Source organism: Colias eurytheme, chromosome 20, assembly GCF_061535395.1.
Source record: "Colias eurytheme isolate Ceu_HAF_F1 chromosome 20, ilColEury1 Martin Lab GWU primary, whole genome shotgun sequence".
Taxonomy (NCBI): domain Eukaryota; kingdom Metazoa; phylum Arthropoda; class Insecta; order Lepidoptera; family Pieridae; genus Colias; species Colias eurytheme.
In genome coordinates, this window is record NC_142999.1 from 7,628,548 (window position 1) to 7,644,754 (window position 16,207).

The 16,207-nt window shown below is 31.4% G+C and overlaps 1 protein-coding gene across 3 annotated transcripts; it reads left to right on the top strand.

Annotated features, from left to right (window-relative positions):
* The first annotated feature begins 4,527 nt into the window (after positions 1 to 4,527).
* Positions 4,528 to 14,243, top strand: Syx13 (syntaxin 13). Of its 3 annotated transcripts, none has more exons than XM_090113530.1 (6): positions 4,528 to 4,667; positions 6,003 to 6,228; positions 8,870 to 9,035; positions 9,770 to 9,898; positions 10,893 to 11,031; positions 11,831 to 14,243. In XM_090113530.1, the coding sequence occupies exons 2-6, from the start codon at positions 6,008 to 6,010 to the stop codon at positions 12,004 to 12,006; spliced, it is 831 nt and encodes a 276-aa protein (XP_089969656.1). In that variant the 5' UTR covers positions 4,528 to 4,667; positions 6,003 to 6,007; the 3' UTR covers positions 12,007 to 14,243. The 3 variants fall into 3 exon arrangements, with proteins under 3 accessions (XP_089969656.1, XP_089969657.1, XP_089969658.1); XM_090113531.1 differs by having other exon boundaries at positions 4,591 to 4,780; XM_090113532.1 differs by having other exon boundaries at positions 4,591 to 4,776.
* Positions 14,244 to 16,207: the final 1,964 nt, after the last annotated feature.

Here is a 16,207-nt window from a genome sequence, read left to right on the forward strand (position 1 = left end):
ATTGTTTGTTACTGATAAACTTAAACTATTTTAGAAAGCCTTTCCTCTGTGAAATGCTTATTATTGGATAGAAGAGCCAAAAAAAATTAGCCTTCTTGTAGGTAATGCTACAAATTGAGTAAAAAATTAAAATTCAGTTTATTGTCTCTATATTTTTATTTCATACAAGTTTATAAAACTATTTTATTTATATTTAAAATAAAAATTATATGCATGGTGCAAGAAAAAATTAAATAAAATAATAATACCTAAATCAAACCTCTTCAGCACAACATCCTATTTCCAATTATTCCTTTATACCTCGCTAATTAGTTACTTGCCAAAGAAATTCAATAATCTTTTTAAAGAATCAGTGTTTACCAATTAGTGTGTAGCGATGGTCAGGCGAAAATACTAGAATATTCTCCCTATTGTTGCGTTGGAAGCGCAAGCCATTTAAGTATTTATGCATTTGACCAATTACCTAATAAAAACGTGCCTACCTACTGTGGGTTATTTATTATAACTGTTTATTCTGCATCATTATAAAATAACTACACGACTAAAAGGATTTATTTTATTTTACTCGCTATTAATAGGCAGATTATTTTATCAAAATACAAAAGAAAAATAAATTACATTTTTTTCTTGTTTATTTTATTGTATATATACCTTTTTCAATATATACCTACAATAATATTATGTCGCTTATAAATTTAATTAAATATCTTCATCTCATTCATCAATTCCTAATTTTTTTTCACAGACTTGTTTTCTTCAATTATCCCGATGCAATTTAATTATGCAGCATAGTCCCTGGTACCTTACTAGTACCTCAATAAATTATCCATACAGCAATAATTTAATGTCATATCGTATTTACTGGTTATTTCCTGTTTGACGGTAGCGCACAAGATGGCTACAACACAGAATGTCGACGCCTACTCGACTCACACTTCGTTAGCGAATGTTCGACATACTGAGGTTAAGGGTTGAATTTTAATGAGATAGGTTTTCAATAGCCTTTAGTTTAATGTATTGTGTGGTAAGAATAAAAGTGGTAATTATATTAGCTTGTTATGTTACGTGGCTGATGTTTTGAGCTTTGACGAAAAATAAGGGGATATGCGGATTTAGTAGGAATCTAATGTTGTTATTAATTTTATGAATATGTACCAGAAAGAGAAAAGAGCGAATAAATAGGTACCTAGTGGTCAGAAAATAAAGAAACATATTTATTTTTCTAGATTCACATGAATATTTCTACTACAAAATAATAAAACAAAACGGTGAAAGCTCCTATGAATACAACATTTCCCAATTGCACAAAATGGAGAGCTATAATATTTTGTGTATTTATTTTAATTATAAGTAGCATATTTCGTTCGTTCATATCAAAATACAAACGGAATGATAATTATTACTATACAAACTTTAAGAAAACAACTTTCTGTCCTACAAAAACCCATCAAGTTTCTCGAAGATTCCAAGAATAGGATTTATAGGACGCCAGCCCGCAAAAATGCTTATAAAACATAACAATTTTAAGATTAAATAACCATCGTCAAATAAAAAGTCAGTCCATTCTCGCAAGACCAAGACAGGAACTTAGCACTTAAGTCTGAATTGCTATTTGCTAGACTTGTCTAGATAGTGGTACTTACATCGCACCGGCTTCAATGGTTAATGGACTCTTTAATTGTTTTTGTTGCTTTATTAAAATAACTTATCGCTGGTGTGAGTTAATAAAATTCAAATGTAATGCCTTTCTTGGTAGCTAAGTGTTTCTTTGGTGTGTGTGGCAAAAGATACATTCGTAGGTACCTACTGACTACTGATATAATTAAATTTTGATGTTTTTGAGACGAAACAAGGATAGAGCTATGTCGAGACGATAATGAAAATTATTATATTATGTACCTACTTAGATCTTAAGATTCGTAAAAAAAAATAATCAAATAATAAAGTTATGTGCGATAGAAAGCCTGGTATTGAAATTTTCTATTACTTGAATAATTGAATTAAACCTCACAACCTCTGAGCTCATGGAATTTATAAAATACTAGCGACCCGCCCCGGCTTCGCACGGGTGCAATGCTGATACTAAATACACTACAGAAAAACTTTAAACGTTGTATATAAAAACATAGCGGCCCGGCCGGCCGGTACCGCTGCAAACGGTACGTCCCGCAATTTTTAAATCTGCAATATCTTCGAAAATATTCACTTAAATCATACGGTGTAAAGGGCCATATAGATCTATATTAAATGAACAATGTATTCAAGGTATTTAATTGGTTATGGATTAATGCTGTATTGGTTTAAATCGCTTCGAAAATTAGCCATTATTTGACGTAAAAAGTAAATGACAAAAAAAAGTTATTGTGGGTAATCCATAAGAGATAGACATATGCCATCTCGGACTTTTCTGTAGACCTTTTCAATGTGTACAATACTTAGTACATTATTTTGATAAAACTCGTAGGGTTCAGCCTGCGTTTGCAATGTAAGCGGAAAAAATGTAATTATTTACGACATCACATTAGAAACCTCAAAAATAACAGTACTTCTCCACGATTTAATGGATGTTATTATACATATAAACCTTCCTCTTGAATCACTCTATCTATTAAAAAAAACCGCATCAAAATCCGTTGTGTAGTTTCAAAGATTTAAGCGTACAAAGGGACATAGGGACATAGGGAAATAGGGACAGAGAATGCGACTTTGTTTTATACTATGTAGTGATCAGTCAGACTTTCCAAATTGTTAAACTAATGGAAAACAATCTTTATTTCTTCAAGCTAAAAGAGCTTGATATGGCTAATTGCTATCAATCATAAAATATAATCACTATTAAAACTGTCATCACTCATGAGCTTGAGAATTATCTTTATGAGTTTATTACATCAAAACGAGTAGTACCTAATTTAATCTGCAAGGCGGAGATTAATATCTATAAATTAAACCACGTCGCCTCACTGAGTTACGCTTTTAATTATTTTTGTAAACTGGACTTTTAATCCCAGGTTCAATAAAAAGGATTATTTATGTAAATGCTTTTATTCGTATGAATATTATTAGGTACTTATAATTATATTCACTAGCTGCTCCGCGCGGTTTCACCCCCGTGGCTCCACCCCTGTTGGTCGTAGCGTGATGATATATAGCCTATAACCTTCCTCGATAAATGGGCTATCTAACACCGAAAGAATTTTTCAAATCGGACCAGTAGTTCCCGAGATTAGCGCGTTCAAACAAACAAACAAACAAACTCTTCAGCTTTATAATATTAGTATAGATTAGTATAGATAACTAGCTGCTCCGCGCGGTTTCACCCCCGTGGCTCCACTCCTGCTGGTCGTAGCATGAGGGTATATTATAGCCTATAGCCTTCCTCGATAAATGAGCTATCTAACACTGAAAGAATTTTTCAAATCGGACCAGTAGTTCCCGAGGACCGAGATTAGCGCGTTCAAACAAACAAACAAACAAACAAACAAACAAACAAACTCTTCAGCTTTATAATATTAGTGTATATTAATTAAAATTGAAAGCTAAATACTAAATACAGTCGTAATAAATAATAACGCGTGCGTGTTAGTATTCACTTGGCAATTTACGAAGGTTCCTTTCTGACGTCGACCTCGCACACTATTTTATTTTCCAAGGATTCACACTTTTTAATCACGCTGCAGGTGTCGAGTGCTTTATGTGTCCTGGCATTCAGCTCGTGTTAAAAAATTTGCTTTGCGCATAATAATTCATACATAAATGTGAACATTATACAGTGAATAAAAACTAGTACGGTAAGGAAGATACCAGACTGTAAGATATACTATATTTTGGATATTTTTAATTTTATTACTTATTAGATTTAAGTTTAAAAAATAATAATAAATAATTATTTTGTACGTTGCAGTTATACGAGTAAAGTAGCTTTCCGCCTGCGGCATCGTCCGCCTATTCAAATAAAAACCCGCTTTATTTCTAATGCGTCTAGAGAACTAACCACGGATAAAGACCCGGGATCGGGACCCGCCTCATGATTGATTATTTTCTATTCTCATTTCAAATTTCTCATTTTTAAATACATATAACTAGCTTTCCGCCCGCTGTTTTACCAGCTTTGTCTAAAACCTAATTATACTATACTCAAACCTTCCAAAATACTAAAACTGAAAACTGCATCTAAATCCGTTGCATAGTGTTAAACATAAGCATACGCAAATGAAGCGACTACTATGTTGAGAAGATTTGAATCACAGGTATTTTTTTCGTGTAATATTGTTTTCGTGTAAGTTCAATGTGTAAAACGTACCAAAACAAAAACAAATCAAATTTAAATGACTATAATATCATCGCGAATCGTTAGCGTAGAAAATATTATTCTTTATCTTATTAATTATTTTTTAATTATTATCTTTTTTAAGTGCTTTTTTATAAACAAACAAGATGCAAAAAATATATTTACTCTATTAAATAGAAACATTTTTACTCTGTTCGGAAATTTGACAGTCAACATCTGACATGACAGCTGACTTTTTGTAAAGTGACATTGTTGACGGAACAACAATTTATCAAGAAAGTGAACAGGCTCAAATATTTTAATGAGCCGATAGGAAATAATTTATTCTTTAATAGTCCAAATATCTGTTTAATAAACCGGTTTAACCACAGAATATAATGTAAGTGTGATGAAATAGTTTAATCCAATTACTTCTTTTATCATATACTATTATATTTTAAAGTGATTCATCGTTACAACAACAATTATTGTTTTACGTCGTAAAAAAAGTCTGTAAGTCTTTTATAAACTAGTACATTAGCACTTACGTAGGAATAGTTGATGCATGTCTTATTTATTATATCATTTAAATACAATGAAAGTTGTAATGAAGACCATTTTAAAAGTATTTCTATTACTATACTATTGTAACTATAGTCTTCTATTTATCAGAGCTTAGGTGTGTGCTGATAAATTTTTCGTTAAAACCCAGTGAAGAATATGTTTTTAGATTATTATATAATGTTTCAATATCAAGGATAAAATATTGGTCATATAAAATAATAAAATACAATGTTTATAAACACAATACTGATATAGTTATCTAATCAGGAAAAAGATTTGATGGAAATGATTCATAACATTCATTATAAAAAAGGGATGAGCTATAAATATTAAATATAAAGTTGCCATACTCATGTTACTAGGCTAGCAGAAATATGAGAATCTGTAGATTACTTTTTCTTAGAAAAAAGTCCAGGTCATGTTCCAGTTAAAGCTAAGCCTATGGAATCAGTATAAAGTAGACATTATTAGTTGAATAGGTAATAAATACATTTTACATTGCTTTTTTCCTTTTGTACTTTTCTGTCATTTGCTAATCTTCTTATATATAAAAATGAATCGCAAAATGTGTTGGTAAGCGCATAACTCGAGAACGAATGAACCGATTTCAATAATTCTTTTTTTATTATATTCCTTGAAGTACGAGGATGGTTTTTATGTAGAGAAAACGTAAATATGTACCACGGGCGAAGCCGGGGCGGACCGCTAGTACACTATAAAAATTATTTGATACTTTATATTTATAAATTACTATAGTTTGTATATTATAATTGAAGTTCAACTATTAAATTACATTTTCCAAAAAATATATTTGGCATGAAATGCACAATGTTACATAACAAATTAAGAGCAAACAAAAAGAGGCAAATAAATAATTTATTATTTTTACATTGGGCAGATACATATTAAATTAGCCCTACTTCTCAGAAATTAAATTTCTTAAAAATTTATTTTGTCTCTTAATAAATAAAATTCTTATTATATAAATACATAATATTGAATTGTGTATAATTAAACATTTTATTCCAATTTCCAAGGAATAACCAGCAATAACATGTACTCTGACTAGACTCACATCATTCAAAAACTGGTGGCACCTATGTGTGATATTAAAGTTTCTTTATTTTTAATTTTATTGCATTAAAACTGTTTTTATCATAATGATTTACAGTCACCATGACAGAACGGGAACCAATTAGCGGATCAAGCCGTGACTACGGCGCCATCGCGGCCCCGCCCTCGGTTGGTTTCGCGGACTTCAGTCCCACGGAACTTTACAACCTGAGCGAGGGTATAGCAGATAATGTTAACACGATTAATAGTGGCCTGCGGGCCTTGGAGAAAATGATGAAGCAGATCGGTGGACCCAATGATAGTGTTCAACTGAGGGATAAAATGTAAGTCATTTCTTTTCTATATAAATTATTCTTAAGGAATGGCGCGAAAGGATGCGGGTTCGAGTCCCGCCTCGTGATCGAATTTTTTCTATTTTTTCTATTCTTTATAAATTTATATTTATAAAGCATTTGAATGCCATAAAACCAAAAATATAAATTCAATAAATTATTCTGTCGGTATAATTGTTGTAAACAAACTCCTGTGAAATGGTTGATCCAATTGTTCTGCTTTTGTTGGCCTATTCAGTTGGTCTATGAACAGGCAGTGTGCTTTTTATATCTCTTTATTATGTAATTAAGGAATCCTGACATAAAAATGTTTACTAGGACAGTATTATTCATATAAAAGTCACAGAAAAATGATAAGAATATATTTTTTTCAAAGGTTATTCAATGTTACATCATGTACAATTACATGAAAAATAATATGCAGCCCTATGACTAAAGATCTATTTTATAATATCAAAAGATATGTGGGACAAATCATTTAACTTTAGTGACACCTTAAAATAACTCATAAATGCAAATGTGGATAATTTGCAGCTATTATAACTGGGGTAATACTAATGATTTCAACTATATCACCTATGTAATAACACAGTAAATATAATATTCAGGCCAGTGCCATTTGTTGGTTTGTAGTTATATGATTTCACTGGACAGGTATGAAATAACTTATAAGCCTATACAGGTAAATTAGCTTGGAGAAATTTTTGCATATGTAGTGGTGTGTATATTACTCAGATCTTAGAGCGCGTTTCCACTATATCGTTCTGGCCTATACAAAAATGTTTCGATATCCTAACATTACTATTTAATTTTATACTTATTCCTAGCAACACTTTTGTTTTCAATAAAAACAAGTTTTTATTTGAAAGAAAATGGTTTTGACTTTATAAAAAAAAATATATCATTCAATTTTACGTCCTTGAGCAAACGACAAGGCGACTACCGTGAAACAATAAAATATCGTGTCCATAATAATTTGTTTCATAATTAATATTTGACCATAATAATTACGAAACAAAACAAATAAATAAATCGTCACTTGATAGTGGAAAGTGGAAACACGCACAAAACCAGAATAAACCAGTTTACGCTGTCCGCAGGTGCCACGTGCAGTCGTTTGGTACCGTTAGAACATAAAGCACATTTCATTCAAAAATTATAATTATTATGTACGTAGTTTAATTGATAAATTTTGTATTTGTTGATTGTTGTTATTATTTGTTATTATTGTTATAATATTTGTTGAAGTGAATTACATGTCCCGCAGCCGGAGGCCCCAAATGAAAACTCAGATGTACTTAAAAACTACATTTAATAGCTAAAATGAGACTTTTACACCCATGTCTGCACGATGCAGACCGGAGTTAAAGAATGAATTTATACAGTTTAATAATTATAAAGACGTAAGCTTGGATGCTAACTAAGGGAAATCGCATCCACATTCTATTCCCGTGCGAACGGCGTATTCAGCAGTTTTGTATGAAGGCAGGGCCATAACTAGTGTTTAATTTGTGTGTAAGTGTTGTAACTTTATATTGTTAATTCAATATGGCTCCAGTGTTAAAACATGGTCGAGGCAAGCCTTTGACTTCTCAAACTAAAGAATTAAACTTTAAATGTCGTTTCTTTTTCAGGTTAGTAAATTTTTCATTTTAGTAACATTGTTAATGTAAAAGTTATATGTATGTTAAATGTGCAAATATTAAAATAAAGTCTCATCTTTTTCAGAGGAGAAACACATATAGTTTAATTTAAAATCCCTTATATATACAGGGTTACTTGTAAAACACCGGCAACCTCGCAGGACAAGATAGCTAACATCATAAGTAACAACATTTCGACTTTTGATAATTTGTTAGATTTTATTTTCATACAAAAATAAATATTCATTTAATTTTCCGTCTGAATATTATAAACTCTACGCCTCCCAAAAATTACGTAAACAAAAAGCGAACGAGAGGGGGAAGGGGGCGTCGCGTCGTCCATCCGATAATTAATAGAACATAGACTTACAAATGTAAGGAGAGTACAATAAAAGTTTAAAAAATCATTTAAAAATAATTTATTGCGTTATGCCAAAAGTCGTAGAACAAATGTTGTTACTTATGATGTTAGCTATCTTGTCCTGCGAGGTTGCTGGTGTTTTACAAGTAACCCTGTATAAAATAAAAACTAAAAATAAAATGTTGTTTTATTTTATCTGCTGACCATACACTACTACAAACGCAAAAATTTCTCCAAGCTAATTTACCTGTATAAATTATATAAATTAGTTACGACTAATTAAGAGTATGTTCTATTATTTCTATTTGTTCTAATATTGTTCGAACTCGAACATTTCTTCACTTTATTAGACGTCAAATACAGAAATTAATTATTATTTATTATGACATTGTTTCGTAAAAAAAATTTCTTCAGAGGAAAATGGTACAAACCCCGCCACACGACAAATTTTTGTTATTTTTTCACAATTTTCGAACACCAGATTTTAACGGTCAAGTGAAACTTAATCTCAAACATTTATTCATTGGACTAGACATAAAAAAGCCAAACTAAAATTACTATCCCTTGGTTCAGAAAGCAGTTTCTAACAACATAACTTCTTTTTCATAAATTTTTAACCATCTTCCAGTCACGATACACAACAAAAGGTAAACAGTTCTGTCTCCGCGACGGCACGAGATATCCAAAGACTGGGCGTGGTCGTGAGACGTGGGGACAAGCCGCAGAAACTGCAAGTGGAGAGATTAACGCAAGCCTTTAGAGATGCACTCGCTAACTATTCTTCTGTTCAGAAGGTATGATTGAGAATTTAGTCGTAAAAGTGAAAGAATAAAGAAGCATGTTCCTTAGATGTTGCTTAAAAAACTATTTAATTACAATTGATAAACATAATATACAAATAGTTGGTGATATTTTAATTTCTTAAAAGGTGTACATTGTTATAACTTGTTTAGTATACCAGCTCTGTAATATTAAGTAATATTCATAATTATGATTTACCAGTCGTAAAGTTTTTTAATTAATGACCTATACAAATAAACTGGACCGATTTAGTTGAATATTAGCACAAAAATAGAAGAAATCCTGTTGTGAAAATATATTGAAAACCAAACTAGCTAAGCCACTGTCAGAAATGTAGTTGAATTCATATACAATATTGTAAGAAATTAAAAAGAGAGAGACAGCCGGGTTAAATATTAGTTTGAATGTAATAAGAATGTACTGCGATTCTACACAGCTACCTAATTGATGCAGGTAGTTGATAACAAATCGCAGCATGTCAACGACTATTAGCAAAGTGTATAAACAACGTCTGAGCCCCTAGGCACGATTCGTACGAATGCGCCACGAGTCAAAGGAACGCGACAATTTATAGTATGCGACAGCTAAGCATGTTCGGACAAGAAACAGTGACAACTATATTGACAACTACTCATCCACAAAAATATTAAATCAAAAGTTACATCTAACAATATTGTTACCTTTGACTACCATCTATTATTCTAAACATAAACCCATTTATTTACAGAAAGTATCAGAAAAGATGGCGGCCCACATGCCCACACAGGCTCGAAACAGGAACGACCCTGAGCTCCTGGAGCGGCAGGCGATCGCTGATGATGAAGAGGCCAGTCTACTTGCTAACCAGCAGGCACAGGTATGATCTGGCTTGGAGGACCAAAAACTTATTGTGGCTTATTGACGTGACAACGTCTTATAATTCGATAGAGCCGGCTGCACGCACGAAAAAACATGACTCATGCCGCGTTACCTCGCTCTGAGGCGTTCCATGTAAGGCTTGAAGTGCAAGCGAGAGCGCGGAACGAGCGACAAAGAAGCACAATCGGACGTTGTCACGTTCAACTATCGTCAGTAGCCCGACTTTACAGACAACCAATTTTTTTTAAGTAAAAAAATGTCTGTCGTCAAATATATAATTTTATATTACACAAATTAATTGGCCAAATGTTATTAAGCTATTGCATAGCTTCTATCGCGGGCCTTGAGCGCGGGGACCGAATCCAGAAATTCCGTAACGAAAAAACCTCACGCTCCCCACTCCGACGGGCGCGGAGGTGTGGCTTGAAGGCATAGCATGCAATAACTTTACCGCGGCAGTCCATGAGTGCCACACGTCTTTTTTTACACCTTAACAGATTTTGGTCAAATTTTATAGTGTTTTATTAGTTACCTGCATTGGTATCTCTATATTTTTATTTTTAAATATATCAATTCTATTGTTATTTGTCACCATGTAAATAATGTAATAAGTTAATTACTTCTAAACACCTTGAAATAAGCTACAATTCTTCCCATTAAATATTTGATGTAGTACAAAATATCCCAAGATTTTGTGGATTTGTGTATATTTAATGTGGTGGTGGCACCATTACACATTTCGAAGATAATTGCTTTATTATTTCATATTTTTTGATATAATTTCATGATTAAAAAGAGCAACTATGGAGTTTCTTGCCGATTCTTCTCCGTAGATACTGCTTTCCGAATCGGTGGTAAATGTTAAAAATATGTACCTAATGACGTTTCAAAAGTGCTTCTAGAAGAAGTCTAATTGAATAAATAAATGTTTGAGTTTGAAATAAAACAAAAAATTAGTCTTTTAAATATTTTTATAAAAATTTTTTTTCCAGGCACGTCTAGTCCAATTCGAGACGAGCATGTTGCTTGAGAAAGAAGCGTATATGAATAAAATAGAAGCGGACGTGTTAGATGTGAATCAGATAATGCAAGAGTTGGCTGATATGGTGAATGCGCAGGCGCAGACTGTTGGTAAGTTATGAGTTTTTATTTTTTACTAGCGGTCCGCCCCGGCTTCGCCCGTGGTACATAATTACGTTTTCTCTACATAAGAACCATCCTCGTACTTCAAGGAATATAATAAACTAGCTTTCCGCCTGCGGCTTCGCCCGCGTTTTCAAAGAAAAACCCGCATAGTTCCCGTTCCCGTAGGATTTCCGGGATAAAACCTAGCCTATGTTACTCGTGGATAATGTAGCTTTCGAATGGTGAAAGAATTTTTAAAATCGGTCCAGTAGTTTATGAGCCTATTCATTACAATCAAACAAACAAACAAAGTTTTCCTCTTTATAATATTAGTGTAGAAAAAGAATTATCAAAATCGGTTCAGTCGTTCTCGAGTTATGCGCTTAATACCAACACATTTTGCGATTCATTTTTATAGTTAAGATTATTACATTATTTATTATATATATATATTTTTAATTATATTTGAAAAGGCTGCATATTTAGATTTAAATTGATAACTTTCTGATTGGTTAACACTGTACTGCAAGATTTGTTTTTTATACACAGCGTAATTATGGGATTGGTTAGTGTAGGAAACTATAAGACAACCAAAGATCAATTGTTAGAATGGTTTCTGTCATAAATTATAGTGACTAAATATTGTATGGAATATGGATACATTAATACAGTTTCAGACTTTCCAATACATACTTTTTTAATGTTTTAATCGATATATTTAATGTATATCTTAAATATATCTGTATATTTTATTTTTTTTGTTACATACGGGATTTATTTATATAAATAATTTTTTGTTCTACAGACACAGTAGAAAGCCACATAGAAGCGGCAAGCGCTACAGTAGAAGCAGGAGTCGACGAATTAGCGAAAGCGGCGGAACAACAACGTAGATATAGAAAGAGAATGTTCTTTTTCATCTCTATTGCGATTATTTTGGCTATAATACTCATCGCGTGGGTTGTAAAGGCGTTTAGATAAAATTTATGAACGATTTTTTTGAAAAAATTACAAAAAAAATGCAAAAAATCATTTGTACTATGTAGCCGTACTTGCTATATGAATCTTAGGCGAAGTTCTAAGGTATAGTAATGTAATACAAAATAGGATTTTCTCAAAAAAATAATTCGGATGTAACGCGACGTAACGTTCAACAAAAAATATAAAATTGATTTTTTCATACTTGCCTTCATTATTACTTAATATGTAGTTACGTAGTAAATATAAACCGAAAGAAAATTATTATCAGACCTATGTAAAAATAATTTAAAAAAATACTTCAGTGGAATACGTAAATAATTGATATTTGTTACTATTAAACATATTTTTCGTCTCGACAACTATCATAGTCGTTCTTAGCTTTCTTTTTGCTCGTGGTGTAGCAAAATTCTTATATTATTTTATCTACTTAAATAGAATGTGTACAATAATGCAATTTTCTCAATTATTTTTTTTAATGTCCAATTCAATGAGTTTTTTTTATTTATGAAAATTATGTCTATGGTGTGTCGAAAAACTTCAATGTTTAAGACACATTTTTTTTCATGTTTATGGCTATACAGTGCTCGAAATAACGCGTAATGTTTATTTATTACCTTAATAAATATATTTAAAACTTAGACTTATTTATATTTTGTTAAAGTGAGACTTCTATAAGTAAAATTTCGAGGTTCATGGCAATACTGGCATATGGCTTTGAATCTTGCCAAAGAAGTTTCATTTCTGACAATCTACTCGGGACACGATAGGCCGCCATTTCGAGTTGAAATTGTTTTATTTATTTCTAAGTTATTTTAGTAAAATGTATTTTATTTGTTTGTTGTCTGTAAATGTTTAAAATAATAATAATTGCTTCTAACGTGTCGTGGCATATTTATTGATAAAAATTGTAATAACTTTGTAATATGTGTCTATGTACCTAAGTAATATGTATATGTATTTTACACACGTTCTCTAAAATTTTGTATAATACGATTACATAATATAATTAAGGAATATTCCTGCCAGATATTTATTTCTGTAAAGTCTAAAGGCTTTTTTATATTGCTCTTATGATTTTTGAAAATAATTTTTGTTTCGCAATTTGGCCCACATATAAATAAGATTTTTTGAAGTGAAAACTTCTTTAGCGGCGTTGGGTATAAAATCTTAAAGTCGCGTCAGGACACGTGGCCTGATCGAAAAAGCGTAAGACGGATTTTTTTTAGCCCTTATATACCATGCGTAAGACGGATAGCATTCCAAAATATCAAACATGCTGAACGTTAATAATCAAGTTTTCACTTCTGCCGGCACTCTCGGAGTGCAACTCGTCTTTTTTTTATCTGTGTATTCCAATGTGTTATTCAATAATAAACTAAATTAAGGCCTTAATAATATGTGATATGTTATTGCTTTCTATTTCATGTAATCGTTTGTCGTAGTGATTTAAAAATTAGATTATATTCACTTTTATCTTTGAAAAGCGTAAGAAATAATGCTAAAATATTGTTTAAATTTGAAATCGATTGAATTTATAAATGTACCTATATGAAATAGATATTGTATATAAAGGATTAATATTGTATTTCATTCAAATTTATTAATTTTTAGCTTTAAGGGTGATGATAACATTCCTATGTTCATGTCTTGAATTAATAGGAATTAGACAAGGAAGTACCTAAATATTTGATGTCGCGTTGTTAGAAAGAGATATCTATAGACTTTAATTTTTATTTGTACCACCCCTTTTGTATGCATCAACAGTATTTATATGGTAACTTTTTTATTTATAATTTTGAGAAGAAATTTTCAAATTTGAGTCAGAACAAAAATATGTTTTACTTTCATTGTTTCTCCAATCTATTAGACAATTTTTATGTAGTTTTTTTATATAGTTTGTAGTAGGATTATATTATTGTTAATGAAATAAACTTAACATTTGTAACCATAGATATTATAAATGTAGACTAGCTGAAAATTCTGAAAATTCTGCCGCATGAAAGTGTATAATATTTGGTAGATGTTATTATTGCATAAAACATCTTTCAAGTATTAAAATAAATCATAATAGTTAAGTAAGTTTTTATATGCAGATTATGCACCATTTTAACCATTATTCACTGTGGTCTAACAGTATATACAGATTGAATATATTTAACAGTATTTTAAGTGTACTAGGAAGGAGCATGTTACATTGTCATAATTATTGACACTAATAAATTTGTTAAATATTTAAATGAGTTTTATTTATTACTAGCCATATACCCAAGATTTCCGGGCAACACCGGAATGCCGATCTTAATTCAGAATCTGATTTGCCAAAGCATGTCTCAAACATATCTTAAAATTTACAATCAGATAGATATAACACCCGCTATTAATTTTGTGTGAGAATCTATTGTGTAAAAGTATCACTACAGAGTTTCTTGCCGGCTCGTCTCTGTAGAAACTGATTTCCGAACCGGTGGTAAATGGTAATTGGTAGGTACTAATATAGTTACATAATATTTATGATAAAACTATGCCATAATGCTAGGGCGATTCAATAGTGCTTTTATAAGAAGTTTTGCTTGAAAACCACCTGAAAACTGAATCATTGCATCTTTAGTCACGAGGTCTCTGAAAATCAGTGCAGTACATTTTGATTAATGGTCGACTCGCTGCTTTAAAATAACAATATTTTATGTCCGATGAGCATCGAAGCGTCACATGCGAAAGGTGACGCTACGCTTTTGAATATTATTTCAATGAGGACAATGTCGATAATAGTTTGACAATGAAAAATGCTCTGCGCCAGCCCTAATTCATAATCTTATTTTTTCAATCCGGAATTCAGAGCGCACTTTATTCTTAGAAATCTATTTGAAAAATTCCTAATCGTAAAAATCTGAATGTGTATATATATAGATAACCGTGAAATAATTGTAGGACACACATCCTTGCAGCATTTCTGGAATTTCAATTTTCAGAAATTTAGCTTCGGAACAACATATTTTTTCAGCTTTTACTTATTTATAAATTTTCCTATATATGACATATTTCCATATTCTTTATTTCCTATATTCCATATTCCTATATTTCCTATATATACAATTTTTAAGCCGGGTTTCCACTGCGAAGGGGCAATGAGCGGGAAATGCTTAAGCGGTAATATGATTATATTTCCACTGTGTATTTCCACTAACATAGACTTGGAAAATGAAACAGAGAAATGAGCATTGAACGGAGAGAACAGAACGGGAACTGAGAAATGAAAAACCTCTGTGTGAAAAACGAATAGTGAATTTCCACAGAGAACGAGTTCAATTGAAGTTTTGAGCTGAAAATGCGTGTTGAAGGTTGTTGCGATGTTATCGAATGACATATTGTGTAACACTTTCTGTGTGGAAATGCCAACTATGTAAATTGTAATTGCGAATGGCGCTCCCTACAACTGAGCGAGCTCATTTCCACTACTTCTACACGCTCGGCTTTTTCCTTCCAGATATTAATTAATTGTTAGTGGAAATACAAGTAGGTACTTATGCAGTTTGCGTTTGCGAGTTTAAGAAGTCATTATGGGTCCGTTCCGCAGTGGAAACAGGCTTTATATGTGTAATGTGGAGATGGGAGGCAAGACTGTGAAATATTAATTATAATAGAAAATGTCTGTTATGTGGCGGGATTCGAACCCGTGACCTTCGCCTTACCATAGCATTATAATATATTTTTATAAATTGCATGTAATCAATTTTAGTAAAATAGAAACATGCACATGTAAAATGTATGTAACTATAGATTACAATAGTATAAACTATAAAGGAAAGGTATGAAAAAAAAAACAAAATGATATTATGTACAAATTTATTTCATTCTATTTGATACAGTACCAGTCTCACCAAATAGAAGTCTGAGGAAGTTATTTCGTACAAATAAATAGTTTTAAATAAACACTGAACGTCATTGAGTAACTGTTTACGATATAATTCTAAAAAGTTAATGTACTCATGATTTGATATTCAAAATCCGGTTAAATTTAAACGAAACTTAACTAATTTAATAACCAATATGGTAACGAGAAATTTTGACTTCCACTTAACCTAAAGTTATTGTCAATTTATTTACATGAACCAAAAGTAACAATATTGGGCAGTTTTCGTGTTATTTCTTGGTTTATATATTAATCAAATTAGAATTTTTGTTTAAAATCGCAAGTCAATGG